Below are 24,915 nucleotides of genomic sequence, written 5' to 3'. Positions count from 1 at the left end.
GTCTTGTTGTGTGTTATTTGTGTAAGTGCATGCAAGTTTGTGGATGTTCGTGTATACGTGCAGTGCATGAGCATTTGTGTTTGTTTGTCGGTCAATGTGAGTTTGTGTTTTTTGTGTTAGTGCATCTTTGTTGAAGTGTATACGAGCGGGCTTGTGCGTATGTGCGTGTGTTTATGTGTGTGTGTTTTTGCGTTTGTGCTGTTTTTGTTAGTTTACGTGAGTTGGGGTGTTAATGTTTGTGTGTGTGTGTGTGATTTAAGTTGTCGAATATTTCAACTTTTTCTCATCAAATTGCGATAGAATTTTCCTTATATTCATCGGGTCTGGCATGTTATAAATCTGCATTTAAAAAAAAAAGGGCGATCTGCACCGTTGTGGGTGTAAACACAGCTGATTCCAAAGTATGCAACATTTTTAATGACTAATTAAAACTAACTGAAATAATAATAAAAACATAAATAAATAAATGAAATAAAAAAAAAGAAAACTAAATGTCATGAAAAATTCCAGACTTGCTGATGCCGCTCGTTTTTCCTCTCACGCGGGTCGGCCACCCGCTTTTGATTCCCCACACTTGAACGTATCGGGCTGAGTTTCGCCTCTGCATCCGTGGGAAAAAAATAAGTGGTTGCTCTCCTGAGGGAGCGCGCCTTTCCTTTGGGCTCGTCAAAAAAAAAAAAGGTCATGAAGAGGACTCATGAGTGGCGTTTCAATGGAATCGACCACCGGGATTTCAAAATGGATTTCCTATTACGGCGCAGAAAACGCGTGACGTACACACAATATTGCCTCAGAGTGAGTGTGGTTGTTGTGTTTGTTTGTCATCATCTTTTCAGTGTGCTCGTTTGTGTGTTTGCGTTTCGGTGTTTGTGTAAATTGTTGGAATGTGTGTTTGCACATCTATCAAATCCAAATGGCAACATGTGTTTGTGAGATCATCCAGAGAGTTTCCCCACTAAGTGATCACGCGTGCCCCCCCCCCCCCCTCACCCCCCCAGTGTTGATTGTTTCTTATGACGTGACGGCATGGAGGGGGTTGTTCCGCTGTGTCTTTTTAAAGCTCGGGTCAGGTCGCGTCGCTCTTGACTCCGCGTCTGTGGCGGCCGCGCGAGGACGAGAGCGGGCTCGACCCGCTTGAGGATTTAGGTTGCTGGGGGATTTGGGCTGAGAGGATTACCTTGTAATAGATCCGCAGGAGGACGCACACAGGAAATACGGCGCAAAGGACTGTGCATGGCGCCTCCGTCTGACCTTCTTTTCCTCTTCCTAGGCGCCTACCATGACTCGGGTTCCGTTTTTCCTGACACGCTGACCGTGGTCCCGGTGCCGCCATGCTGATCAAGGAGTACCGCATCCCCATGCCCATGAGTGTGGATGAGTACCGCATAGCTCAGCTCTACATGATACAGGTGAGTACACGATCCACACAATAATGTACAGTAACATGGAGGGCTGAATAAAATTCCGATAAACGATTAATTGTCCGATTTAATAAAAAAAAATAGATGATTAAAATAACTTCATTTTGGTCGCTTAATGCTTTCAAAAATAAAGATATGAATAACTGTGCAAAAACGTAACTGTTTTACTATGCTTTATCCTTTAGTATTTAACAGGATAACAGAAAGCAATGTCGTCAATAATCGTCCAAGTATTTGTTGATTTTGATTTGGTTGTTGAATGGGATTACCGGTATATTTATCTTGTGATCTAATGTGGTACACACCAAATACAAAATAAAATAAAATAAACAAACAAATAAATAAATACACACATATATAAATATTATTTATTTATTATTATTTGTTTTCAGAAATTTTATTAAGAGCCGTTTTTTTCCTTTTTGGTCAGACACCAGTGTTTTTTTTTCAGAAAGATCAACAATCCATGTAGCTGATTACTATGAAATGCCAAAAGATAGAAACCTGCTCCGGCTTTATTATAATTATTTTTTAATTTATTTATTTTTTAATTTATTTATTTAATTTAAAAAAAAATTGTGGAAAGAAGAGCATCCACTCCCTCTTTTGGTCAATTTGGTGCTGATACTGTCAGAGAACAAAGTATTCTGTGGGCATTTGAAAGATCAGCAATGTGTTGTTAAGAGTGCCCGTGTGTGTACGTGTAGTAATTAGTGCCTCCGTGCAGAATTACATAAGCGCCACATCCACAAACCCCCTTCCTCCCTACCTCCCTCCACCGGCGTCCCACCCCTTTTTCGGCTCAGCGTCAGAGCCGAATGCCGGTCGCCCCGGTGACGGGTGACATCAGCGCGCCATCATTTATCAGCCGAGTCCATGTTGCCATGACAACAGGCCGGCCAGTCTGCTGTCATCTCAGACTGGGCTTCAAAAAAATAAAAATAAATAAATAAATAAATAAACAAAGCCTTCAGCAGATCGGAACGTAGCCGCCACCTGCTGCCTGCCTTTGGTCCCGGCTGGACAGGTTTACTTCCTGTCCGGTGTCGTCAACAACTAGAGGATGCCCACTGGGATGCGTTACGGTACCCATATGCCATGACATCATTAAAAAAAAAAAAGGCAAAGAAAATATAGCTGCATGTCTCAAGAAAAGTCCAAATGTTTGTTAGTACTTCTTATTACTGTGTAATAAAACTAATAAAAGAGTGACGCTGACGATCCCCTGATGTGATTGCCAGAAAAAGAGCCGCGAGGAGAGCTGCGGTGAGGGCAGTGGCGTGGAAATCATGGAAAACAAACCGTACCAGGATGGGCCCGGCGGCTCGGGCCAGTACACCCACAAGGTTTACCACATCGGCAAGCACATCCCGTCCTGGTTTTGTTCCATCCTGCCTCAGGCCGCCCTGCGGGTGGAGGAGGAGTCCTGGAACGCCTACCCTTATACGCGCACCAGGTGGGGCCACGGTTTCTCTGTCTCGCTTTTGAAACAATCGTTAAAAATTCCCTGAACAATAAACTCTCGTGATATTCCAGGTACACGTGTCCATTTGTGGAGAAGTTCTCCATAGACATCGAAACGTACTACATGCCCGACACCGGCGACCAATCGGACGTCTTCAGTCTGTCTTCTGCCGAGAAGAGACAAAGGACCGTCGGTAAGTCGCACGCGTCGCTGTAAACGTCGACAACGTTGCTGAACGACCGCCATGGGCACACCCCCGCCCCCGCAGACCCCATTGACATCGTCAAGGACTACATCGCCCCCCACGAATACCTGGCAGAAGAAGACCCCCGACTGTACCAATCGCTCAAGACCAGGCGAGGCCCGCTGTCCGAAGACTGGATCGAGGAGATCAACCGGAGTCCCAGCGACCGCTCGGTCATGTGCGCCTACAAGCTGTGCAAAGTGGAGTTCCGGTACTGGGGCATGCAGTCCAAGATCGAGCGCTTCATCCACGACGTCGGTAGGTGCACTCGTCGTATCATCAACCTGGACTTCAGTTTTTGCGGGTCTAAAAAAGCGCAACGCTAAAAAGCCTGGCGTCAACTTTAATTACGGCTCTGGCTCCCTCGTGAGTATCGCTTCCAAATTAATGAAGCAGACGCTGCTCCATTTCTGGCACCGAACCGGACTCATTTCTCTCGTAGGACCGTTTGCATGAATTCATTCCGCTAACTCAGCTTCTGCGAGTCTCCTTTGTACCGTCAGCCGAAGTGAAATCGGGCTCAAAGCATCTCGTAATTCGGAACCTTTTTCAAGCGCCATTAATTACCCGGCCTGTAAAAATCGTCGCTTCACCCGGCCAAAGTGCCAACGTAGAAGCGATGCCAAGCGAGATGGGTTGAGCGTAATTACAGCTGTGGTCAACGCCGTCGCAGGTCTGCGCAAAGTGATGGTGCGAGCCCACCGCCAGGCGTGGTGCTGGCAGGACGAGTGGTACGGCCTCACCATCGAGGACATCCGGCAGCTGGAGCTGGAGACCCAATTGGCCCTCGCCAAGAAGATGGCCCAGTACAGCCTCAGCGAGGAGGGCGGCCCCGAGACCAACGGCTGTCCGGCGCCTCAGGACCAGGACCGGGACCGGGATCAGGAGCCGCTGGCCGCCGCCGGATCTGGATCCGCCGCAGAGGCAGGCGGAGTGAACCCAGGAGTGTTGGACAACCGAGGGGAGCTGACCAAGCAGTGGTCCACGTCATCCAGATCCTCCAACAGGTCGTCCAAGAGAGGGGGTACGTTTGTCCGTCCTTCACAAATGTGAAGGATTCAAATGACTGAGCACGGTTGCAAAAGTTCGTCCACGGCCTAGTTTTGGGATTAAACATCATATAGAATTGAATTGTTGATTAAATCATCAGTAAGGTGTGCATGTGACATCATAGAGTGTCACGACAAGTCCAGTAAATTGCTGATGTCATCATGTTGGTCTCTTGGTTTGCCGTCTCCCCGGCAGGAAGTCCTTCTCATCACAGCCTGAGCGAGTGGAGGATGCAGAGCATCGCGCGAGAATCCGACGACAGCACCGATGACGAGTTCTTTGATGCGCATGGTAGAAAGTCCCAGTCATACACACCCGCAACCACGCTTGTAACACATGTTCATAATATGTTATAACACGTTTATAACATGTTATAACACATGCTAACAACATTTTATCACACTTGTATCTCACACACGCACGCACACACACACATTGACATTCCCGCAACACAGACAGAAAGATGAAAGGCGAAAAATTGACGACCTGCACACGGTTGACGTGTTCTTCAGACAGTTTCTCTGACGGTGAGGAGGCGTTCCCCAAGGAGATCACCAAGTGGAGCTCCAACGACCTGATGGACAAAATGGAAACCATCGAAGTGGACGAGGTTCAAGGTAACGCGGCGGCCATCTTGCCATGTCCCACAGTGAGGCCAGCGTGAGTGACGTGGGCCTTTTGTGTCACAGAGTCGCTGTATCCTGAATCGGCTGGCGAATTTGGCACCATGACCAACGAGGAGGCGCATGCCGAGGTGTCTTTTACGCTCTTCTCTCCATAACTTCCACAAACAACGCAGGCTAAATTTAGCTTCCGCTAATTGGTTAAAATCCTCCAAATATGATGAATAATTAATCTGATTCTGTCCAGTATTCTTATATGTCCTCGTCACTCTTGCTTCTTTTCACAGGCGTCTCAGCGGTGTCTTCAGCCGTCCAAAATCCATGTGCTGATTCTGGTCCTGCATGGAGGAAATATTCTGGACACCGGCTCAGGTACGACAGTTCAAATATCAAAGGCCAGTCTTTTGCTTCTTTAAATGAGTGCAGTTTTGCACATAAGCCACCTGGGACGAGAATAATACACGGAGAAGCTCGAAAGTCCTCCTTAGTAAGTCATTTTAGCCGCTCTCCGCAGAGGATAAAGAATACATGCTTATTGTCATGTTGTTTGTGTTCAAATATTCGTTGGTTCAAGGGTTTTAACACTGTAACGACAATGCTATATTTTAGCCTGTCTACGCATATATTCAGAATTATTTGTTAGCATTAAGCTAAAGTTATGCGGTTACCTTAAATGTGACGGTTGTGCGCCCGCAGGCGAGCAGACCAGCAAGCAAGGTGACGTAAACACGCTGAGCGGCGCCTTCGAGACGGTGATGAGGGTTCACTACCCGGTCGCGCTGGGCCGCATCGCCATCCGCACGGTACCGTGTCCCGCTGTCTGCGTGGAAGCCTTCTCGCTCGTGTCCAAGTGAGTTGCGTGTCTTTATGCGATGTTTTGCCAGCGTATCAAAAATGGAACGCGGCCATCTCCTCCTAATTTCGGGCCGCTTCCACTGCCAAAATCTCTGACAGCTTGAAAAGTTGTTTGTTTTCTTACCCAGAAAAAGAAAGTTGGGCATTTTTACAGAAAGAGAGGAAAAAAAATCATCTTTTATTTTGTTTTTGTATTAAAAATGTTTCCCTTTTTTCTTCCAAGGAAAGTTGCATGTTTTTTCAGAAAAAAAAGCAGCAAGATTTTTGAGGCAAAAGTATTTTCAGAGGAAAAAAAGGAGGAAAGTCTTTGGAGGAACGAATTGCTTTTTTTTCTGCTAGAAAAAAAACAACTTTTAAAAAATAAAAGTTGAACCTTTTTTCATTTTGCGAGCGATACTCTTCTACATCGACGTCAATTCGAGCCATGAAAAATCTTGTTCCGTCCTGTCGCCGCAGCCTGAGTCCGTACAGCTACGACGAGGGTTGCCTGTCGAGCAGTCAGGATCACATCCCGTTGGCCGCTCTGCCTCTCCTCGCCACGTCGGCGCCGCAATACCAGGATGCGGTGGCCGCCGTCATCCTCAGAGCAAATCAGGTGTACGCCGACTTCATCAGGTCGCTGGAAGGAGCCTCCTTCAACGGGCAGGTCGGCGCAATGTGTGGCTGTTTTTTTTTTAATTTTTATTTTTTATGTGATTGTGTGTGTTATAATGTGTCCCATTATTGTGTTTTTTTTTGACAAACACAAAAAAGGTTGGAAGAAAATGTTAAAAAAAAATTTCAGGGAAAAAAAATCTTCAGAAAAAAGTTCTTTATTTTTTTTATTAATTTTTTTAGAAAAAAAATGTGTTGCGTTAACTTGTGTTTTGCAGGTGTGTGTGATCGGAGACTGCGTGGGAGGCATCCTGGGCTTTGACGCGCTGTGCAGTAGTTCTGTCCTGGTGTTGGAAAGTCCGAACAGCAGCAGGCGGGGCAGCGCCATCAGCGTGCAGGTAACTTCCATCGTCTCTCATCAATGCTACGGCGAGGTTAGCTTAGCATGAACGCTAACCGATCCGCGCAGGACACGGAGCTGCTTTCTCCCGGGATCGTCATCAACAGCGCCTCGCCATCGTCGCCGTCCCTGGAGGGAAGTCGACACCTGAGCCGGAGTAACATCGACATCCCGCGATGCTCGGGGCCCGACGACCCCAAGAAGCAGCTGCCGCGCAAACGCAGCGACTCCTCCACTTACGAGATCGACACCATCAAGCATCATCAGGCTTTCTTGTCCAGGTCAGGCAGAGACTGGGACGTGAGCGCCCATTTCGGCTCGCGGATGGATTTATCTCTGTGGTGGCAAAAATAAAATAATGTGCGTTAATTCAACATATTTTGGGGTGTGTTTTTCCCTGAAAAAAAGGTTTTCTCTTTTTTTTTTCCATCGGCATGAAAAAAGTAGCTTTTTCAGAATTTGTTTTTTTTTTCTAATTAAAAACGTGTCAGTTTTGAGTTTTGTGTCTGTACTGCAAAAAGAAAAGATAAATTATATTTTTTTATAGATTTTTACATGCGCTTATTGCACTTTTTCAAAAAAAAAAAAAACATGCTGGGGAAAAAAATTGTACGATTTATCACAAAAAAAAAACCCAAAAAGTTTTACAATTGTTTTTTTCTTATAAGAAAAAAAAGGTTGTGTGAGTTTCGACAGAAAAGTTGAGCATCTTTTTCTAGAAAAAAATTCTGATTGTTTTTTTTTGTTTTTTTAGAAAGAAGTCTTTCGCGAGAAAAAAAATGTAATTTTGCGGGGGGAATTAGAAATAAAACTTTATGCTTTATTACCCAGGAAAATAGTTGATTAAAAAAATGTTTTTTTTTCCTGAGAAAGTAACGCTGTATTTTAGTGGGAAAAAAGTTGAGCATTTTGTTTTACAGGAAAAGCATTTTGTGGAATGAGAGAAAACAACAATTTTTCTGCAAAAAAAAAAAAAAAAAGAATTTTTTTTTGTTTTGTTTCTAATTCTAACATTCCCAGTGGAGTGTCAAGTTCTACTGCATAAACGCCAGCCGATTGCGTGATTCATTTATTTTGATCAATTTTTTTTTTTTTTTGGGGGGGGAGCAGTCTGCACTCCAGCGTGATCCACGCGGAGTCCTGCTCTCGGCGCTCCAGCAACAGCACCATGCTGGAGGGAGGCTCCCTGGGCAAGTTTGACTTTGAGGTGACCGACTTCTTCCTGTTCGGCTCTCCTCTGGGTCTCGTGCTCGCCCTCAGGAAGACGGTGGTGCCCTCGTTGGACGGTGAGGACGCAATCTTTCTAACTCACTCCCCCCATCTCATTGGCTTGGCGTTCGACTCATGTGGCGCTATTCGCTCTTTCCGGAAGTGCTTTGTAGCCAATCAGAAGCCGCCAAGTACTGACTGTGTCCGACAATTTTCTTTCTCTATCCGGACTGTCGGTGAAGAATGCCATTGGCTGACCGAGTGCGTTTTTTTTGTTTGTCTTCTGCTTGCGTCCAGTGACGGCTCTGCGTCCGGCCTGCCAGCAGGTGTACAACCTGTTCCACCCGGCGGACCCGTCGGCCTCCCGCCTGGAGCCTCTCCTGGACAAACGCTTCCATCTGTTGCCCCCCTTCAGCGTGCCCCGCTATCAGCGCTTTCCCCTGGGAGACGGACACTCGGCTCTTCTGGGTGGGCGCACGAGCACTAGATTTGAATCGTTACATAGTGATTGGGTCAAATTCCAGTTGAACTCAACTTTTTGACTTTTGGTCATGTGACTTCAAAGAACATGATTGCCCCGTTTTCCGTTTTTAATGACAATGTCGTCCCTCCAGTGGAGACGGTGCAGAGCAACCCACAGCTCTTGATGGAGCCGGCGTTCCATCGTAGTCAAGAGATGGGCGTGAACGAGACGTGCATACCTGTGCCAGTCCTCAACTGGCCGTCCTCCAGTGAGTCACCTTCGCCGCCTCGCTCTGAGGTGTCATCCGGGTTTCTCGTACTTTTACTGAGCCAGCTCACATATTTTACATTATGATGTCACAATGTTTGTTGAACCCTCAAGTTGACCTGCTCAGAAAAAAAAAGATTCAAATTAGTCTGCTGGCCTCCGTTTTTTAATTGTAGTTTTTTTTAAATAAAATTAATTATAATTAAAAAAAAATTGTAATTATTATTTATGTGATTTTTTTAAACCATTGTTGGGGAACAAATTCAACACAAGAGTTGAAAACAGACTCAAGAAACAGGCCCCGACCTAAATGATCTTACCTATAGAAAAGATTTGACCATAAGGACATGTTCAACCGTGATCTGTCCTCAAACTTGCCGTCAGTCACCGAGCTGTTTGCCAACGCGGCGTCTACCGCACTAAACATGGACAGAGAGGAAACGAAGGAGAGCGTTTTCGCTGGCGATGAGAAAGAAAATTGTAGACAAGCATGTTAAAGTGAAATTTGCACATTGTGTTCAAAATTGAAGGTACATAAAAATCTATGGATCCATTTTTTTGTTTTGTTTCCCTAAAATATGGGCCTCGGACAACCTTGCCCGTCATAATTTCGTCTGGATGCCTGTTTTGTTTCTTCCACAGCAGATGGCAGCGCTCACATTTCCGTGGACGCGGCGTTCCCGCCCCCGTCCACGTCTCCCGGGGTACCTCACATCCGTTGCCACCGCCGAGCGAGCGAGGCCAGCCTGGCGAGCCAGGTGTCGGGCTTGGCCGACTCTTACGCTGCCTCCAACGTCGCCAACAGTAAGTCGCTCTCGAGCCTCCGCACGTTGTTCGGGGGCACTAAACCTAAACGTCCCCTCAGCTGGCCGGGTGAAAAAAAGGCCCAGTCTTCTGTCCCAGCTGCCCGTTTCCTACAATAAACTCGCCTCCCGGACGCCGTCGTTGCGCTCGTACAGGAAATCCCGGCAGGTGTCCCCGAGAGCCGCCGAGTCGGAAACCAGTTCAGATGCCGGCTCGGGTGGCGCCGCTGGCATCCGCTCACTCGGGGCACTAAAGAACTTGGAGCAAGGTACCCTGGGATGTGTCGTGTGAGGGCATGAGCTCCTTCCTCGCCCCCCTGAGCTGTCCTCTTCCTCTTTTGACACCTTCCTCCCTAGGATAGTCTTCCTCTGTCGCCAAGGTTACGCCTGCCGTCCTTCGGCTATGCCCCATGCGTCCAATCTCTAGTTTGATTCCGACTTTCCGTCTCTAGCGTTCCTGTCTTGGTCTTCTTAGGCCCAGAAAAGTGAAAAGTGACTTTTCCGCCGAGTTCAGTGGTTGGAGCAAAACTTAAGCATTAATCGTAAAAACGAACTTTTGAACACGGATGGACTTGTTGGCGGGGACGTGACTTAAATGTGCGCTTCTGTTTTCGACGCCATCTCATTGGAATCGTGCAGTTGCGTCGCGCTGGTGGGGCAGCAAGCGGATGGACTACGCCCTCTACTGCCCCGATGCCCTGACGGCGTTCCCCACCGTTGCCCTGCCGCACCTCTTCCATGCCTCCTACTGGGAGTCCACTGATGTGGTGGCCTTCCTGCTCAGACAGGTTGGCAAAATTTGCACTTTCACCTTTATGGATCTGCTTTTCAATTCTTACAGTATTTAGGAGTACGTGTAGTACTTATGTTTAAATGGTATTGCCATATTTTCCGGAATTTAAGGCGCACCCGCATATAAACCGCAGCAACTATTTTGGTGAAAAAAACCAAAAAAAAACAACTAGCTAATTAAAACAGAACAGACCCAACAGAAGAAAAAAAAAGAAAAAAAATCTAGATTTATTTTGTGTATTTTCTGAACTATAGAGCGCCCCTAGTGGTGAAAGAAAAGTCCACAGAAAAGCCACACCGTTGTATTAGCCGCATGGTTCAAAATCGAGGAAAAAAATAGCAGCTTATTGTCTGGAAAATACGGTAGGTTTATCAGGGACTCCTTGGAAATCTCTCCTGTAGGCGGGGGGGTCCCTTTTGGGGGTCTCTGGACCGCAAACGTTTGAGAAACCTGCTTTCATTACTCTCAATCAGTGTCACTTCCTGAAAAAAATGGCTGTCAATATTGCGAAAATCCCACCATGCTTCCACAGGTGATGAGGCACGAGAACGCCGGAATTCTGGAGCTGAATGGTAAAGAAGTGTCAGAGTTCACGCCGTCCAAGCCCAGAGAGAAGTGGTTGCGTAAACGCACTCATGTCAAAATCCGGGTAAGAACTTTTTTTTGGGTTTTCCGCTCGTGTTTACAAGTTCCGAGGCCATCCAACGCATTTTTTTTTCTCCCCTCTTGGCAGAATGTGACGGCCAACCACCGCGCGAATGACGCCGTGTTCACGGAGGACGGGACCCAGACGGTGACCGGTCGCTTCATGTATGGCCCACTGGACATGGTGACGCTTACGGGAGAGAAAGTAAGCGCAGAAGTTGCGAGCATCCAAAGCGCTGATTTCCCAAACTTAAATTTGCACGGTAACATTTCGCCGCAGATCGACATTCACATCATGACGCAGCCACCCTCGGGCGAGTGGGTCTACTTCGACACGCAGCTGACGAATAGCAGCGGTCGCGTCTCCTACGCGCTCCCTGACAACAAGCGCTTGGGCATCGGCGTGTATCCCGTCAAAATGGTGGTCAGGTAACGCCGAATCTTTCGCTTTGTTGGGAATCACTCGAGGGGGCAGTGATTCAGCTCAATTCTTGTTTTTTTTTTACTGCGACAAGGGGCGACCACACGTTTGCTGACAGCTACCTCACCGTGGTGCCACGCGGGACCGAGTTTGTGGTGTTCAGCATCGACGGCTCGTTCGCCGCCAGCGTGTCCATCATGGGCAGCGACCCCAAGGTGCGAGCGGGAGCCGTGGATGTGGTCAGGTAACGACTCTCGTCCTTTCCATTTCATTTTCATTTTAGTCGGATGATTAGAATCCCTCAAGGAGGAATTTAGCACCCCCTATTATTTCTTTTTTTATTTTAATGTCTTTTTTTTTTTTTATTCCTACTAAAGCGGAAATACATTTGGGAGTTCCACAAGGCTCCTTCTTAGGGGCTCTTACTTTCAAAATAAAATGAGACACAGCCAAAAAGCCGATGATGGAGATTTGGTTCCCGTTCTTTTCTTTCTTCAAACACAGATTCCACTGGATTCATTTTGATTTTTCGGGGGGGAGGAAATTAAAAAAAAAAAAAAAAAAAAAAAAAAAATTTGGGAACCTTAAACACAAGTTTTCGTCATCATTCTTTGTTCAGGTCAACCATAGCCAACTTTTCCGTGGTCTTTTTACTCACCAACATGAAAAAGTCTAAATCGTAATCGTAATCGTGCGTGGATGTGCGTCAGGTACTGGCAGGACCTGGGCTACCTGATCGTGTACGTGACGGGGCGTCCCGACATGCAGAAACAGCGCGTGGTGGCGTGGCTCTCGCAGCACAACTTCCCGCATGGCGTGGTCTCCTTCTGTGACGGTCTCGTTCACGACCCGCTCCGCCACAAGGCCAACTTCCTCAAGTGCCTCGTCGGCGAGGTGGGAGAAAATGAAGAAATGAAATCCCCCTGAGAGCTTTACCCCTCACTCTCTCAATGTGCTCAGGCCCAGATGAGGATCTGCGCCGCCTACGGCTCCAGCAAGGACATTTCCGTGTACGCCAACGTCGGCCTACCGCCGTCGCACATCTACATAGTGGGGAGACCCACAAAGAAGATGCAGCACCAATGTCAGGTGGGATAATCAGAAAAAAAAGCAAAAAAACATGAAGGGGTGTCTGTGTTTTTTTTGGGGGGGTCCCTCTTTCCTGTGGCTCCATGACGCTCTAGACCAGTGGTGGACAAACTTTTTGATTGGCGGGCCACAATGGGTTCTAAAATTTGACAGAGGGGCCGGACCAGGAGCAGATGGATGGAGTGTTTTAGTCACCTCACCTCATCGGAGAAAAAAATATATTTAATTTTAAATGAAAGTGAACAAAAGCATGACAACGAAATATATGTCTTTGATAAACCAGACTATTTAGAAAATAAAACACGAACAAGGTTTATTTTAATTTTTTTCAAGTAGGGCGGGCCGGATTAAAACATTTAATGGGCCACATGTGGCCCCCGGGCCGTAGTTTGCCCACGCCTGCTCTAGACCCACTCCTAGAAAGAGGACCGATCGACGTGACCGTGATGTTTATCTGTTGCAGTTCATTCCAGACGGCTACGCCTCGCATCTCTCCCAACTGGAGTACAACCAGCGTTCCCGTCCCGCCAAGTCGGCCAGCGCCCGCATGGTCCTGCGCAAGGGCAGTTTCGGGCTGGGCGGCGCCTCGGGAGACTTCCTGCGCAAGCGCAACCACATCTTCCGCACCATTTCCTCGCAGCAACCCGGCGGCCCGCCATCCAGCTCGCCCAAGCCCTCAGGCCGGACGGAGCGAACGCAGAGCCAGTGCGAGACGGAGCGCGGCGTGACGGCCGCCGTGGCCACGTCGCAGCGGAGTATGAGCGTGGCGGCCGGATGCTGGGGGCGCAGCGGGAGCACCAAGGAGGGAAGCGCCGGGTTATACGGCCCCAAATAAGTCGGTAGGAAACCGGCCGGAGGCTCCGCGATCTCGAAGGGGCGGACTCAAGACGACTGTGTAGCATGACTCTTTTACACTAACACTTTTCTATAGAATACGACAAGGAAGGTTTCAATTCATTCATAGAACGAGCCTTAAGCTAACGTCATACGCAAAACACGTACAGTATAAAAAACATTTCTAAAAATCAGAGCAACCATTCAGTGTAGCCGCTCAGGTTCATTTGTTCGACAAATGTCGCTCTGGTCATCTGCTCTTCGTTTCCCTTGGAAAGCAATTTAAGCATTTCTTCAATTTCTTTGAAATTTCAGAAATCGAGGAAAGCGAATACCCATCCGCTGACGTGATCACCCCTCATTTCCGTGATCGGATTGATTTAATTTCTTATTACCGGTCGGCCAAAAGGGGCACCCGGGGTCACAAAAAATGTTCCAATAAAGATGAAATGCTCAAACTGCTTTCCATACTTGTTGCCGCCGTCCTACGACACGAAACCACCGCCACCAGTTTAACATCGAGTATGTTTTATTTATTCATAGCAGCTCTCCAGTTTCCTCCAGTGTGGCCAACAAGCTCGTATTAATAAACATGTCACGTTCACAGCACTAATCCCTTTACAGTGCTTAGCTTTGCAATACCTCTCATCCACCAGCTGGTGGCGCTGTGGTCCTCCTATGTACAGTACTGTTGCTGCTACTGCTGCTGAGACTTTCTACTTTTTGCTCCTTTTTCAAAATATTTACCGCTTGAATGTTTAACGTGTGTAATTTTCAAATCTTTTTCCACGTGGATTTTCGTGACAAGCTGGCACCGTGATGTTTACACGCCGCACCAATAGTGGGCGGCGTACCGAAAGTTGTTGCCCTAATGGAGACTTCCTGGTTGCGTGGAACCAAAACCACCAAAAATGATGATGGGGACACAATCAAGAATGGTGGCCGAATCATTGTGTGGCGGGACATAAACATTAGCATTAGCTTTCAGAGCCGTCTGCGACGTTAATTGTTGCTATTGACGACTGTGTCCACGGAAGGTTTGTTTGTGCTTGTGTGCCTTGTTCGGTGCTGCTAATTGGATTAGCAACAGCGTCTGGATGGGCTCGTTGATGGCTTCTTCGAACTGAGCTCATGAAGTCATACACTGTATAACGTCGGAAATCGTACAAGATGTTTTAAATATTTATTGTTGGATTTAGTCACCACGATTTCACATTGCGTTGAAGTATTTGGCTCGGTTCTGCTGTTTTGGGTCGCAGCATCGTCCAGACAGGCTGTTTCTTGCCCGTATGCCAACAATGGCAATTTTATCGGTTTCTGTCGGGCAATGTTAACGCCTCCGATCGGTTCCAAGGAGGAACGTGTTATTACAAGTGGATCTGGTGCTAGCTTGTAACGAAATGTACTCTTATTACAAGGCCTTAAAAGAAAAAAAGGACGCTATCTCGGAACACTCCAGCGCAAAAGCCAAATGATCCTTTCACACTGTAGTTAATCAACTGCGTAACCTCACTCGTCGAGAAAATCTACTTTAACTCTGTAGTGCATGTCTTATTTATTTATCAATTTCAGTCATTTCAGGGGATGACGATAATTCTGTAAATGTGCCAAACAGTGGACAGAACATATTTATTGTTATTTTAGAAGCAAGGGGGCGCTATTGTACAGTGTTACTCTGAAGAAAATGTGATTTATGCTGCAAACGAAGGAAGGTGTCATTGTGGTTAAACAAACTTGAATGTGTTGCACGGTGTACATACTGTAAAGATGTATAATGATGATGTACGACTCCCTTCAGAGTTATTTGTTTACCTAAGAAACCGCGCCATTCATGCATTTCTGGTATATATTTGAAATATGTAGCATCCTGTCGTTGAAGACACATGCGAATAAATCAAGGGTGGGAAAACTTTTGAGGTCAACGGCCACATTTCGATTTTTAAAACCTACACATGTGCTAGGTCATTCGTAGAAAAAAAAATAGTTGCAATGTGCATGTAAACTATGTGAGATATTTTTTTTAAATAATAAAACCTTGCATTTGCATTAGTTAATTTTGTTATATATTAAGATTTTTTAAAAAACGTTATTTAGCATAGTAATGTTTTAACATTTTATTTACACTGGATCAATTAACAAATTGTTTGCTACGTTTTTTTTTTTAAGTGAAGGATGCATGAATGCAAAGTCACCAAAATGGGATCAATAATGAATAACTAGCTGGCTTGAAAATGAAGAAAAATAATGAATGACAAAGTCACCAGAACGCGCAGTCAACGATTGCCAATATGCTATAAATCAGCCTTATACAGACAGATAGTACCTAATAAATAGATAATAATCAAATCAAGACGTTCAATCACAGGAAGTAGCTTTTTTTATTGGTATTATTATCGTTACTACAGGAAATGAAATTCACTGAGTGTGAAAGTTTGTTTACAGCGACCCCAAGAGGCCGTTTGATGCAGTGCAAGCTCGTAGCTCATCAACGTATCGATGGACAGTATCAATGCAAACAGTGGCTTTTCGTCTTCTTTTTTTTTAATTTTTTTTTTAAACATGTTAACTCAACATGTCCCCCCCCCTCCCCGCAACACCTCTTATAAAAGACACTATAAAACCTTTATACACGTGTAAGACCCCTTTCAACTGCACAGTGTACTGATTCGGCTGTTAATTCAAGAAGGCAAATTTAAGAATTTTTAGGATCACTTTAATCAAATTTAATATCTCTTTTGCACTAAATATGACTCCAAGGAGTACACAATATGGACGTAATTGGTCTTTAATCTGCTTTTTTTTTTTCAAAATAAAATTGTATCTAATTTTGGGGGATAATTGAGGCCTTTATTGCATCAAATACGACTGTTTCGTATTTCCTGGCGGTATAAGCAAACCAAACCCGTCGAGTACCCCATAAGCAGTGAAAAATCAAAGCCTCCTTGACTTTAAAATATTAATAAATACATTTAAAAAATAGTAGACGGCTGCAATATGAAGACGGGTCTGACGATGATGATGATGATGATGAAGACAATAATGAAGTGTGCACAGCAGAGACGACACACAGAAGATGAGCTGCTGACTCCCTTTTGGATATTTCAACGTGTGCGCATGTCTAAAGTGCACGAGGCCTCTTAGGGGTGATTTGTTGGCTAGCTTGTTCCTCCTCCTGCAGCGCGCAACGGAAGGACTTGACTTTATCTGAAATAGCAAGAAGAGAAATCTCAGAGCTCGCCAACACAAAGACGTGCCTCTCAGACTGGGTTTTTACCTCTCAACTCGGTGAGGATGTCGATCTTCTGCTCCAGAATTTGCTCGAGCTGCGTGGCGTACGACTCCACGTCGTAGTCCACCTCCTCCGTCATCTCCAGCAGCACCTTCTCGTCCTCCAGGCAGCGGATGGACTCCTGGAATCGCAACACATTTTGTTGGAAACTAAGCGGCTAAACAAAAGAAATGATTACCACTGCAACTATTATTATCTGAGTCCTTACCTGGAAGACGGCCCTGTGATCTTCTAGAACCTGCTCCTCCATCTCCACCAGCTGCGACACCGCCTCATGGAAGGTGAAGAGCTGTGGCGAGACCTCCTCCTCCTGCAGATGAACACACGATTGCGGTTAAAGCGATGACCCCCGCGTGGCCAAAACCTCCTGCGACGTTGCGCTCACGTTCTGCTCGCAGAGCAGTTTGAGGTCGTCTCGTTGCGGGGAGCTGCCCACACCCCATTGGGCCTCCAGCACGTCGAGCTGGTTGACGTGTCCATCCGCGAGAGGGTCCGTGACGGTCACTGGCTCCACCGACAGCTCCTTCACCCTGACCGCACCACATGGATGGAGAGAGATTTCACTGACAGGAAAATGGGGCGTGGAATGTGATTCGACAGCACACGAAAATACCAGATGAGAAAAGAACAAGTAGTAGTGAAAGTGAGGACAGTGTGCTCTCTCTAGGGATAGGATGGGACAGGACACAAGGTGACAGTTAGATGGAACAAGAAGTAGCAGTAAGATCGGATAGGACAAGGAAGCAGAAGCGAGACAGGACAAGAAGCAGCAGACAGGACAGGAGGTAGCAGTGTGATCAGACTAGACAGGAAGCAGAATGGCACAGGACAAGAAGTAACTTTCAGGCAGGATATGACAGGATCAAATGTAATCCAATGGGAAAGAAGGTAGTGGTAAGACGAGGCGACAAGCAAGACGTTGTAAGATAGGACAGGAAGTGTGAGCAAAAGTGATGTCATACTCGTAAGTCGGAGAAAGGTCGGAGCGAGCGCTCTGCGAGAAGGGAATATCCGAGGGACTGATCCCGAACTCCTTCACCCTGGAAGCACAGTGGACACACGCGACAGACATGCAACCTTCAGTCCCATATTTGACCTCGTTGACACGGTTTGGTACATCCCAAAATGGCAGTAGCAGCTCACCTGTTAGCGTACCGAAGCGTGTTTAAGGTGTTTTCACAGGACGCCATTCCGGGAGAGATGGTGGCGATCTGCGGAGGAGAAAGTCGCTGTCATGTGGATTCCGTTAAATGACGTTTCTCGGGAAATACTTTACTAGTAAGAAACAGTCATTGGATATCAAGGCCATGGAACAAACACCCAGGTGGATCTCACCATGCAGGTCCGAGAGTTCTCTCCGATGAAGGAATCCCTCAGCACCTGCGTCAGCTTGCTGGCCCGGAAGGGAGTGTGCGGTTTGTTCCGACCCAGAGCCCGGATACACTCCTGCCCGGCGACAGTGACATCATCAGTGACATCATCGGCGAGGCTTCCGCACGGTACAATTTTCAAGTTGAGACTTTACCTTCAGGGCCAGCAGGCTCTTGTTGATCTCAGCTCCTTCCAGTCGCGTTTGGCGGTCGGCGCTGGACGTGTCGGCCCCCCGCTCGTTGCCCGCCAGGTCGATAAGGGAGAACTTTCCGTGCATCTTGCCCCGGCGCCGCAGGATGATCTGGAAGACGGCGTGGCTGCGCGAGGAGTGCGCGTTGGCCGAGGTTTGGCCGGACGTCCTGAGGGAGACGCATTCATTCGACTACTGATCCGAATTCACGGTAACGGACGGGCGGATTTTTCCAGTTGACTTAAGCGGGGTACACGCATACAGTTCATTAAGAGCCAGGCTCAGAGCAGTTTGGGATTTCTCATTTATTCATTTTTTTTAATTCAAATATTTTGAATTAGTTGCAAGTGCGGGTTAGTTAGTTTATTACTTTTTTTTTTTTTTTTTGCAAAAATATTTTTTTTAGGTTTTATCAGTTTTAGTGTTTGCTTTTTTATCCTGGCGTATGTGTGGCGTGTAAGATTAATAAAAAAAGGTCACAAAGTATTGTGTAATAAAGACGCAAACGCATACTGCAATTCACAAACGACTGCTCGACCTTCATTTTTCTGTACATCAAAACAGTAACACCAAAATAAATATATTAAAAATAATTGCCTTGTCAATTTTGGGGACTGTCAATTTTTTCAAATGACCCGTTTTAAAAAAGGAGTATGCATGTACCCTGCTTTCGGTTCGCGGGTAATCTGCAGAACATCCACAAGGTGTCGCACCTGCAGCTGTTTCCCATTTCGATGAGCTTGAGGACATCTTCGGTGCCTTTCACCTCCCGCTCCTGCAGCCCCACCACCTGCACCTGCTGCTTGCCGTCCTCCAGCACACGCAGCTTGGCTTTGCGGTTCAGCAGGTCAAATACCTTTTTTTGGGGGTGAGGAGCAAAACAGGATCTGGCTCATGGCGGCCCACAAAAAGCAGGAGGCGGCACCGGCTTCATACGAGATGCTTCATAAAGTACAACGTTATCATCGACCATTTCGTTTTGTTTTCTACTTTTCTGATTGGTTGACAACTTACAGTTCAACAGGTCAAAAATTACAGCGATGATTGAAATAGCAACCTAATAATTCAATTTCACTAGAAGAAATGGAAGATTCATTGGGGAGAACAGCCGTGTAGGCAATAAAATAGGTCATTGGATTCCGACGGGAATTTGTGTGCATCTTTGGTCAAGGTGACTTGCCTTTCCGCTGTAGATCTCAAAAAAAGTGGCAAAGACTTGGAGGTCCAACTTCTTGTAGATTGGCTTCTTCAGCATGAGAAAGACGTCTCTGGCTGCACGCAAGAAGAAGAAGAACAACAAAAGTTAGCAGCCAAAGTAGAGTTAGAAGTTCGAGTTAGATCAAATAGAATAGAACATCAACAAGTTACAAGAAGAGTTTTCAAAGAAAAAGCATTGGTGATCGAAGTTACTGTTAAGAGGAGATAGCAGAAAAGGTTAGTAGGAAGAAGAAGTAGCTGAAGAAGAGTTTTCGAAAGAAGCGTTGGATGAAGAAGAAGCAACATGCGGATGAGGTGAAGAGTCGGAGGACGCGTCACCATCATGCTTGCAAAAAATTACCGGACAAAGCGTAGATTCCCTTGGAGCAGTCCTGGTTCTTCCCTGAGAAGTCGCCTCCCATAGTCTAGAAGGAGACACTAATTCAAAAAAAAAAAAGGCACAACACTTGTCTTCGATGTCAAAATAAAAGCACTCACGTGTGTTTTTCCACTTCCTGTTTGCCCGTATGCGAAGCAGGTGGCCATTCCGCGCTCAAAAATGGTCTCGACCAGCGGCTGAGCGGTGAACCTGCGAGCGAGGTTGCACGAGGAACAATTCGGATGATTTTTAGCAACCTTTCCATGAAATTTGTTGCCGGCATTACGCCTCCCTTGGAAGCAAATGTGCCATTTTCAACGTTTTTAATTAAGTCCAGACATAATAGTGAAAATCTTTCAGATGAACACCGATTTGAATGTTTAGTTATTTGATGAGTCATCAGCGCAACGCTGGACCAACGTCCCAAAAAAGAAGCTTGTAATCCGGACGGTGTAGCGCACCTGTAGACCATCTCGTTGGTGGAGTTCTCGTCGAAGGCGTAGTCAAAGCGGAAGGTCTGGTTCTCCAGGTAGCGCGTCAGGTCCACCTTCTGCTTGGGCTCGTGGACCATTACCACGTCTTTGCTGGGAATGGTGATCACGTCCAGATCTTTGACGGACAGTTCTAGACGAGCAGACACACGGATCAGGTCTGCATCGTGGCACCGCGAGAAGTCACACGCGCGACGTGCGACGTACCTTTTTTATTGAGGGGCCGCGCACGCACGCATACGCAGATCCGATGTTCCTCAATCTGCAGCAGAAACAAATGTTCGATATTAATCATGAAAATGTTTTGTTTTTGGGGGGTGAAAATTATAAATACATGAATTCATATTTTTTTATTATTTAATTACATTCATTCCATTTTATTTTATGGTATTTTCATGAAAATGATTTTGTAATCATTTAAAAACATTTCTATAAGTATCTAAATGCAACATACCAAGTCATTGGAGGTCAAGGGTCGGTAGTCCAGACTGGCCCGGAAGTCTCGGATCATGCACATGATCTCATAATTTGGCAAGTTAACGTCCACTTCCTGGAATCACGCACACGTTGCGTCACACGCACACGTTTGTGCCTTGGTGTGTGTGTGTGTGTGCGCGTGCTCACACCTGGGCTCGTTTTTCTCTGAGTTCCTGCTGCTGTAGTCTGCGCTTTTCTCGCTTCTCCTGCAGCTTCTCCACTTCCTTCACGCAGTTGGACTTCCTTCGTGCTGCAGAAGCACAACGTTTTTCGGCATCATTGTATCAAATCAGAAGAAAATTTAATTTATTTTTGTCTGAGCCATTGCCAATCTGGAAATACTTCATGTCCACGTCATTTAATCAACGTCCATTCAAATATGAAGCCACTTTGCGTTTACGTGCGTGCCTACAAATGTTATGTATGTGTTAGAACTCATCTCCCTCAAAGGTTCTTTTGACGCCGTCTCGTCCAGCTGCGAGCGTCATGACATCATTGTGCTCAAGGGCCAAAAGTGCGTGTGTGTGTGTGTGTGTGTGTGTGCGCGTGTATTACCATTCTGCTGCTGGAGCAGCGATTGGTTGGCTGCTGTTGTCACTGCTGCGGGCTGGGTGGTGATGGACGGGGGAGGGGGCTCAACGGGCTGGCTGTGCTGGCTCGGACGGGCTCGGGTGGTTCCCACTGCCGCAGCTGAAGAGTCACACAATGGTCAACAATTGGAAAATAGGACGGAAGCTATTACAAGATTTCAAGTTGGAGCATCAACCGACAAACACTTTAATCGCTCGCAATTTAGCGTTGCACATGAGTCTAATAGACCGGGTCAAATTTGGGCGCGATCGGGCAAAATCTTTTGGAAGAAAGACCCTAATTGCCCAAATGCGTCTAAAATGGCAGCTTCAAACCAAAATGGCTTGGCATGATACATGAAGCTGGCTAACTTTTTTTTAACAGGCGTACCTCTATTCTCCCGCGGGGCGTTCTCGGGTTTAGGTATCGCGGTAGCTCGTCGGGTCTGGAGGGGGAAAAAAAAAAAATAGCATTTGAAAGCTCAACAAAACAAATCAAGGACTGTTAAATATGACGGTAAAGAAGTAACGAACGGACCTTGGGCACTTTGCTCGGCTTGGCCGCATTGGAAGGAGGAACGGGAGTTTCTGGACTTGGGGGCACTTCCTCCTCAGGGGCGAGATTCGGGTTCAGTGCAAAGACGCTCTCAAGGTCAATCTATGACAAGAGGACATCACGATTCGTATTAATTTTAAGGAAAATATCTCCCGTGGAGGGCATGTACCTCTTTTCCTTTGGTGTCGCCATTCTCGATCCACTCCACCGTCACGCTGTCGTTGTCCTCATGCAGCGATGTGACCATCGCCTGGTGGATTCGTCCTGTGTTGGGGGAATTTCAAAATATATGATACATTACTATCATAATAATAATAATAATAATAATCATACGATACAATATGGTGACAATAGAAGAAAAAAAGCCAAGTGTGTTGACATATGCATTGATGACATTTTTGTAGCTATAAACGATTCACAGAAATATGATCTAATCCATATTGTGTTCCAACTTGTATCAGGCCAATGAAACCATTTGAAAACTTTTTTTTTAAGGAATTGTCTGCAAAAGAGCTGGTTAGTGTGAAATGAGTTGAGCTGAATTCACAGCCAGCATTCAGCACTTGTATCTCAAATATTTGCTTGCAAGTCAAAGCAAAAAAGAGGGGAGCATTTTTATTGATTCGGACTCAATGCTGGACCTCCGGAGCCTAGTCCGGGCGTGGCAACATGACAGGCCCACTTGACTGACAGCCATCAAAACGTGACACATCTCAGAACCGGAAGAAGATTATAAAGCAGCCATTCGGAGGAAGATGTGGCCTACCCCAGAGATGGAGACCTCTCCCTCCCTTTTCCCTCACCTCACCCTCCCTCGTCACCGGCGGATGCTGGGCGCACACGACGCCGCTCATCCGACACCGGTGGACCGGGAGGGGAGAACCTCGGGAGGGGGGGGGGAAGCTCCCGGGGAAGGTGACATCACTTAAAGGGTCGACTGACACCCGCCCGGCATCAGAATGAAGAAAGCCCGCGTTCCTAATTTCGGCGGACATATTAGGACGGGAAGAAAAACGACGACGACGACGACGGCGCGACAGCTTGCTAGCCGCGATAAACGTGTTTCATCCCGACAGCAGCAGCGACGGAACCGGCGTCGAGGACATGCAGCAGTCATTCGCGAGCTCGGCTGACGTACCGTCACTCCGCTTTATCTCCACGTAGATGCCGACGAAGATCTTCCCATAGATGGCGGCCATCGCCCCCTCTCCCCGAGCGCGTCTTCACGGCTCTTTTTTTTTGGTCAGTTTTTATTTTTATTTATCTATTCATTTAAATTAAGTGTAATTTGGTGAGCTCGCGCGTGCCAAGTTGTGTTGGCCGCTGGTCGCCAGGCAAAGGCAGGGAGGGGCTCCAGTGCGCATGCGCGGTTGTCCATCTAGTTTAAATTCGCCAATGTCAGTGTCTCATTGCGTTACCATGATCATCACATAATAGCTACTTCAAGAATAGTAGAAAAGTAGAAATATATTGTTTACGATAGAATATGAAAAGGTCTAATTCAGACTATAGCAAAATTTCCCGTCCTGACTTCTCAAGGGAATTTCTCGAAATCTTTCTGGTAATATTTTTCACACTTCGCAATCCTATTCTTGACCCTATCCTAATTTAACAATTTCAACAAAGCTTTCCAAGGTCATTAAATAGTCCTGTATATTAGAGGTGATTTTTCTACGTGTATCAAGTGTAAAAAAACAAACAAAAAAAACAAAAAAACATCACCGCAAACTGGCAATGCTAGGATTAGACACTGACACTCCCAAAAAAATAAACAGTTCATCCTTTCTAAAAGCAAGAAACAAAAACATTTAATCCAAAAAGAAAACGTTTTTTTGAAAAAGTTTGTAAAACAGTGATTTAGTTACATAAATAAATGAATCAGTGTATTAAACATCACTTTCATGAGCACTTCAATGTCATGGTACAATCTTTTTTTTTTTCAATTTTAGTGGAATAAATAACAGTATCCAAAACAAAAGGGCAGCAACGACAGCCAAAATTAACTTTTCAGGCAAAAAAAAAATCCATCATTTGGTTGTATAGAAAGCAGTTATGAGAATCTATTCCTTGTTTTACCAGAAGTGAATTTACTAGCAAGGTCGAAGCATGTATTAGAACATGGACCTTGCGCCGGAATAAAAAAAAAATGGAATAAATGCTCAAGCTGGTTTACATGTGGTTGTTTTAAAGCATTAAGACGACAAGGCAATTTAAAAAAGGGCTGCTCAGGCCCACAGAAGAAGAGAATTTCTCTGGAGAAAGTTCGAACGTGAAACTGAAGCAGTTTTGACGTCGTTGTTTTTTTTCTTATTTGCTTGCTCTTCCTTCCACAATGTACTCTGCTCGTCCAGTCAAGTCCTTCTGATATGTTTTTGTGTTTAAAAAAAAAAAAAACGTACTGCAGCTTCAAGTATTGTGCCCCACATACTCTTATGTGAAAACTTAACACATTTTCTGCCCATCAACTTTTCATATTTACATTAAAATGCTTTTGTTCTCTTTTATTCTTGTTGCCCCCCCCCAAGAGACATCCCTGAGACGGTTTCTTTGTAACGTACAGCAAGTGAGTTAAATCACGAGGTTTTCCTGAAACTGGAGCCAAACCTGACGAGGGGCACCACGTGAGAACCCCAAGACTAAACAAAGAACTCCACTTTAACTCTTCCCTTCCCCTAATTCTATCCCGAAATTTAACCCAACCCAAAACCAACTCACCTTAACCTAATGGTAGTGTTGGGGAAAATAAAGCTTCAAATCTGCTTCATGACCCACTTGTAGTATTTTTGGACTCCAGTAGATGGCACTCTCGGTTCAACATTGGGCTGAAAGCACACTGACCTGCCATTTTCTTTAAACCCTTTATTTAAACCAACAGTGCCATCTAGAGGACACAAAAATACAACAAGTGGTTCAGGAAGCTATTTTGAAGCTTTATTTTCCCATCACTACCTAATGGACGTCATCTCAACTGCACCCCTATTCCCTACCTGAACCCCAAAAGTGGTGCTGTAAAGCGGGATCTGAAAGGAAGAGGTACTGACCGGTCGCTCCGTTTGGTTCAAAGCCAGTCATCTTTTCTTTGAGGCTGTTGGCACAAAGGGCGAGGCGGACGTTAACGTTTGGATTCAGTGTTAAGACTCTCATTCATACATACAAAAAATTAAAAAAAAAAGCAACACGAAGTTTCGCAATCTCAGAGACAGCTAATAACGGTGAACCC

At 46.0% G+C, this 24,915-nt stretch overlaps 2 protein-coding genes across 5 annotated transcripts; one reads left to right on the top strand and one right to left on the bottom strand.

Moving 5' to 3' along the window:
• Positions 1 to 1,066: 1,066 nt before the first annotated feature.
• Positions 1,067 to 14,494, top strand: pitpnm2 (phosphatidylinositol transfer protein, membrane-associated 2). Of its 3 annotated transcripts, none has more exons than XM_088281994.1 (26): positions 1,067 to 1,409; positions 2,663 to 2,877; positions 2,958 to 3,079; positions 3,155 to 3,388; positions 3,804 to 4,154; positions 4,376 to 4,471; positions 4,693 to 4,797; positions 4,870 to 4,934; positions 5,091 to 5,175; positions 5,500 to 5,653; positions 6,115 to 6,304; positions 6,531 to 6,650; positions 6,722 to 6,933; positions 7,763 to 7,938; positions 8,159 to 8,329; positions 8,476 to 8,592; positions 9,237 to 9,395; positions 9,457 to 9,663; positions 10,034 to 10,182; positions 10,720 to 10,836; positions 10,921 to 11,037; positions 11,113 to 11,261; positions 11,348 to 11,497; positions 11,964 to 12,147; positions 12,214 to 12,342; positions 12,806 to 14,494. In XM_088281994.1, exons 1-26 carry the CDS (start codon positions 1,332 to 1,334, stop codon positions 13,175 to 13,177), a joined length of 4,224 nt encoding a protein of 1,407 aa, XP_088138120.1. In that variant the 5' UTR covers positions 1,067 to 1,331; the 3' UTR covers positions 13,178 to 14,494. The 3 variants fall into 3 exon arrangements, with proteins under 3 accessions (XP_088138120.1, XP_088138119.1, XP_088138122.1); XM_088281993.1 differs by having other exon boundaries at positions 1,068 to 1,409; positions 9,234 to 9,395; XM_088281996.1 differs by lacking the exon at positions 9,457 to 9,663 and having other exon boundaries at positions 1,068 to 1,409; positions 9,234 to 9,395.
• Positions 14,495 to 15,535: 1,041 nt separating this feature from the next.
• LOC148319017 (kinesin-like protein KIF2A) lies at positions 15,536 to 24,865 on the bottom strand. 2 transcript variants are annotated; one of them, XM_088282004.1, is made up of 21 exons: positions 24,737 to 24,865; positions 21,865 to 21,959; positions 21,678 to 21,797; positions 21,531 to 21,585; positions 21,126 to 21,260; positions 20,720 to 20,820; positions 20,548 to 20,643; positions 20,301 to 20,355; positions 20,064 to 20,226; positions 19,722 to 19,812; positions 19,585 to 19,648; positions 19,207 to 19,298; positions 18,740 to 18,882; positions 17,991 to 18,195; positions 17,801 to 17,911; positions 17,609 to 17,676; positions 17,428 to 17,505; positions 16,851 to 16,995; positions 16,674 to 16,775; positions 16,451 to 16,586; positions 15,536 to 16,380 (listed from the first exon to the last, which is right to left on the bottom strand). In XM_088282004.1, the coding sequence occupies exons 1-21, from the start codon at positions 24,837 to 24,839 to the stop codon at positions 16,295 to 16,297; spliced, it is 2,244 nt and encodes a 747-aa protein (XP_088138130.1). In that variant the 5' UTR covers positions 24,840 to 24,865; the 3' UTR covers positions 15,536 to 16,294. The 2 variants fall into 2 exon arrangements, with proteins under 2 accessions (XP_088138130.1, XP_088138131.1); XM_088282005.1 differs by lacking the exon at positions 24,737 to 24,865 and adding an exon at positions 22,834 to 23,061.
• Between the last annotated feature and the right edge of the window lie 50 nt (positions 24,866 to 24,915).

The sequence above is a fragment of the Idiotropiscis lumnitzeri genome, chromosome 18 (genome assembly GCF_059441095.1).
Source record: "Idiotropiscis lumnitzeri isolate Australia: NSW breed Sydney's pygmy pipehorse chromosome 18, RoL_Ilum_1.0, whole genome shotgun sequence".
NCBI classification, from domain to species: Eukaryota; Metazoa; Chordata; class Actinopteri; order Syngnathiformes; family Syngnathidae; genus Idiotropiscis; species Idiotropiscis lumnitzeri.
This window is presented reverse-complemented; position numbering and strand designations above follow the sequence as displayed.

What these genes read in the sequence shown, in the direction of transcription:
- pitpnm2 (XM_088281993.1), top strand. Translation starts at nt 1,332, where the DNA reads ATGCTGATCAAGGAGTACCGCATCCCCATGCCCATGAGTGTGGATGAG. An exon ending in TACCCTTATACGCGCACCAG is followed by an intron (nt 2,878 to 2,957) that starts GTGGGGCCACGG and finishes GTGATATTCCAG; the next exon opens with GTACACGTGTCCATTTGTGG. An exon ending in CATCAGGCTTTCTTGTCCAG is followed by an intron (nt 6,934 to 7,762) that starts GTCAGGCAGAGA and finishes GGGGGGGAGCAG; the next exon opens with TCTGCACTCCAGCGTGATCC.
- LOC148319017 (XM_088282004.1), bottom strand. Translation starts at nt 24,839, where the DNA reads ATGAGAGTCTTAACACTGAATCCAAACGTTAACGTCCGCCTCGCCCTT. An exon ending in CGCCCCGCGGGAGAATAGAG is followed by an intron (nt 21,261 to 21,530) that starts GTACGCCTGTTA and finishes GTGACTCTTCAG; the next exon opens with CTGCGGCAGTGGGAACCACC. An exon ending in GCTGCTCCAGCAGCAGAATG is followed by an intron (nt 20,821 to 21,125) that starts GTAATACACGCG and finishes GTGCTTCTGCAG; the next exon opens with CACGAAGGAAGTCCAACTGC.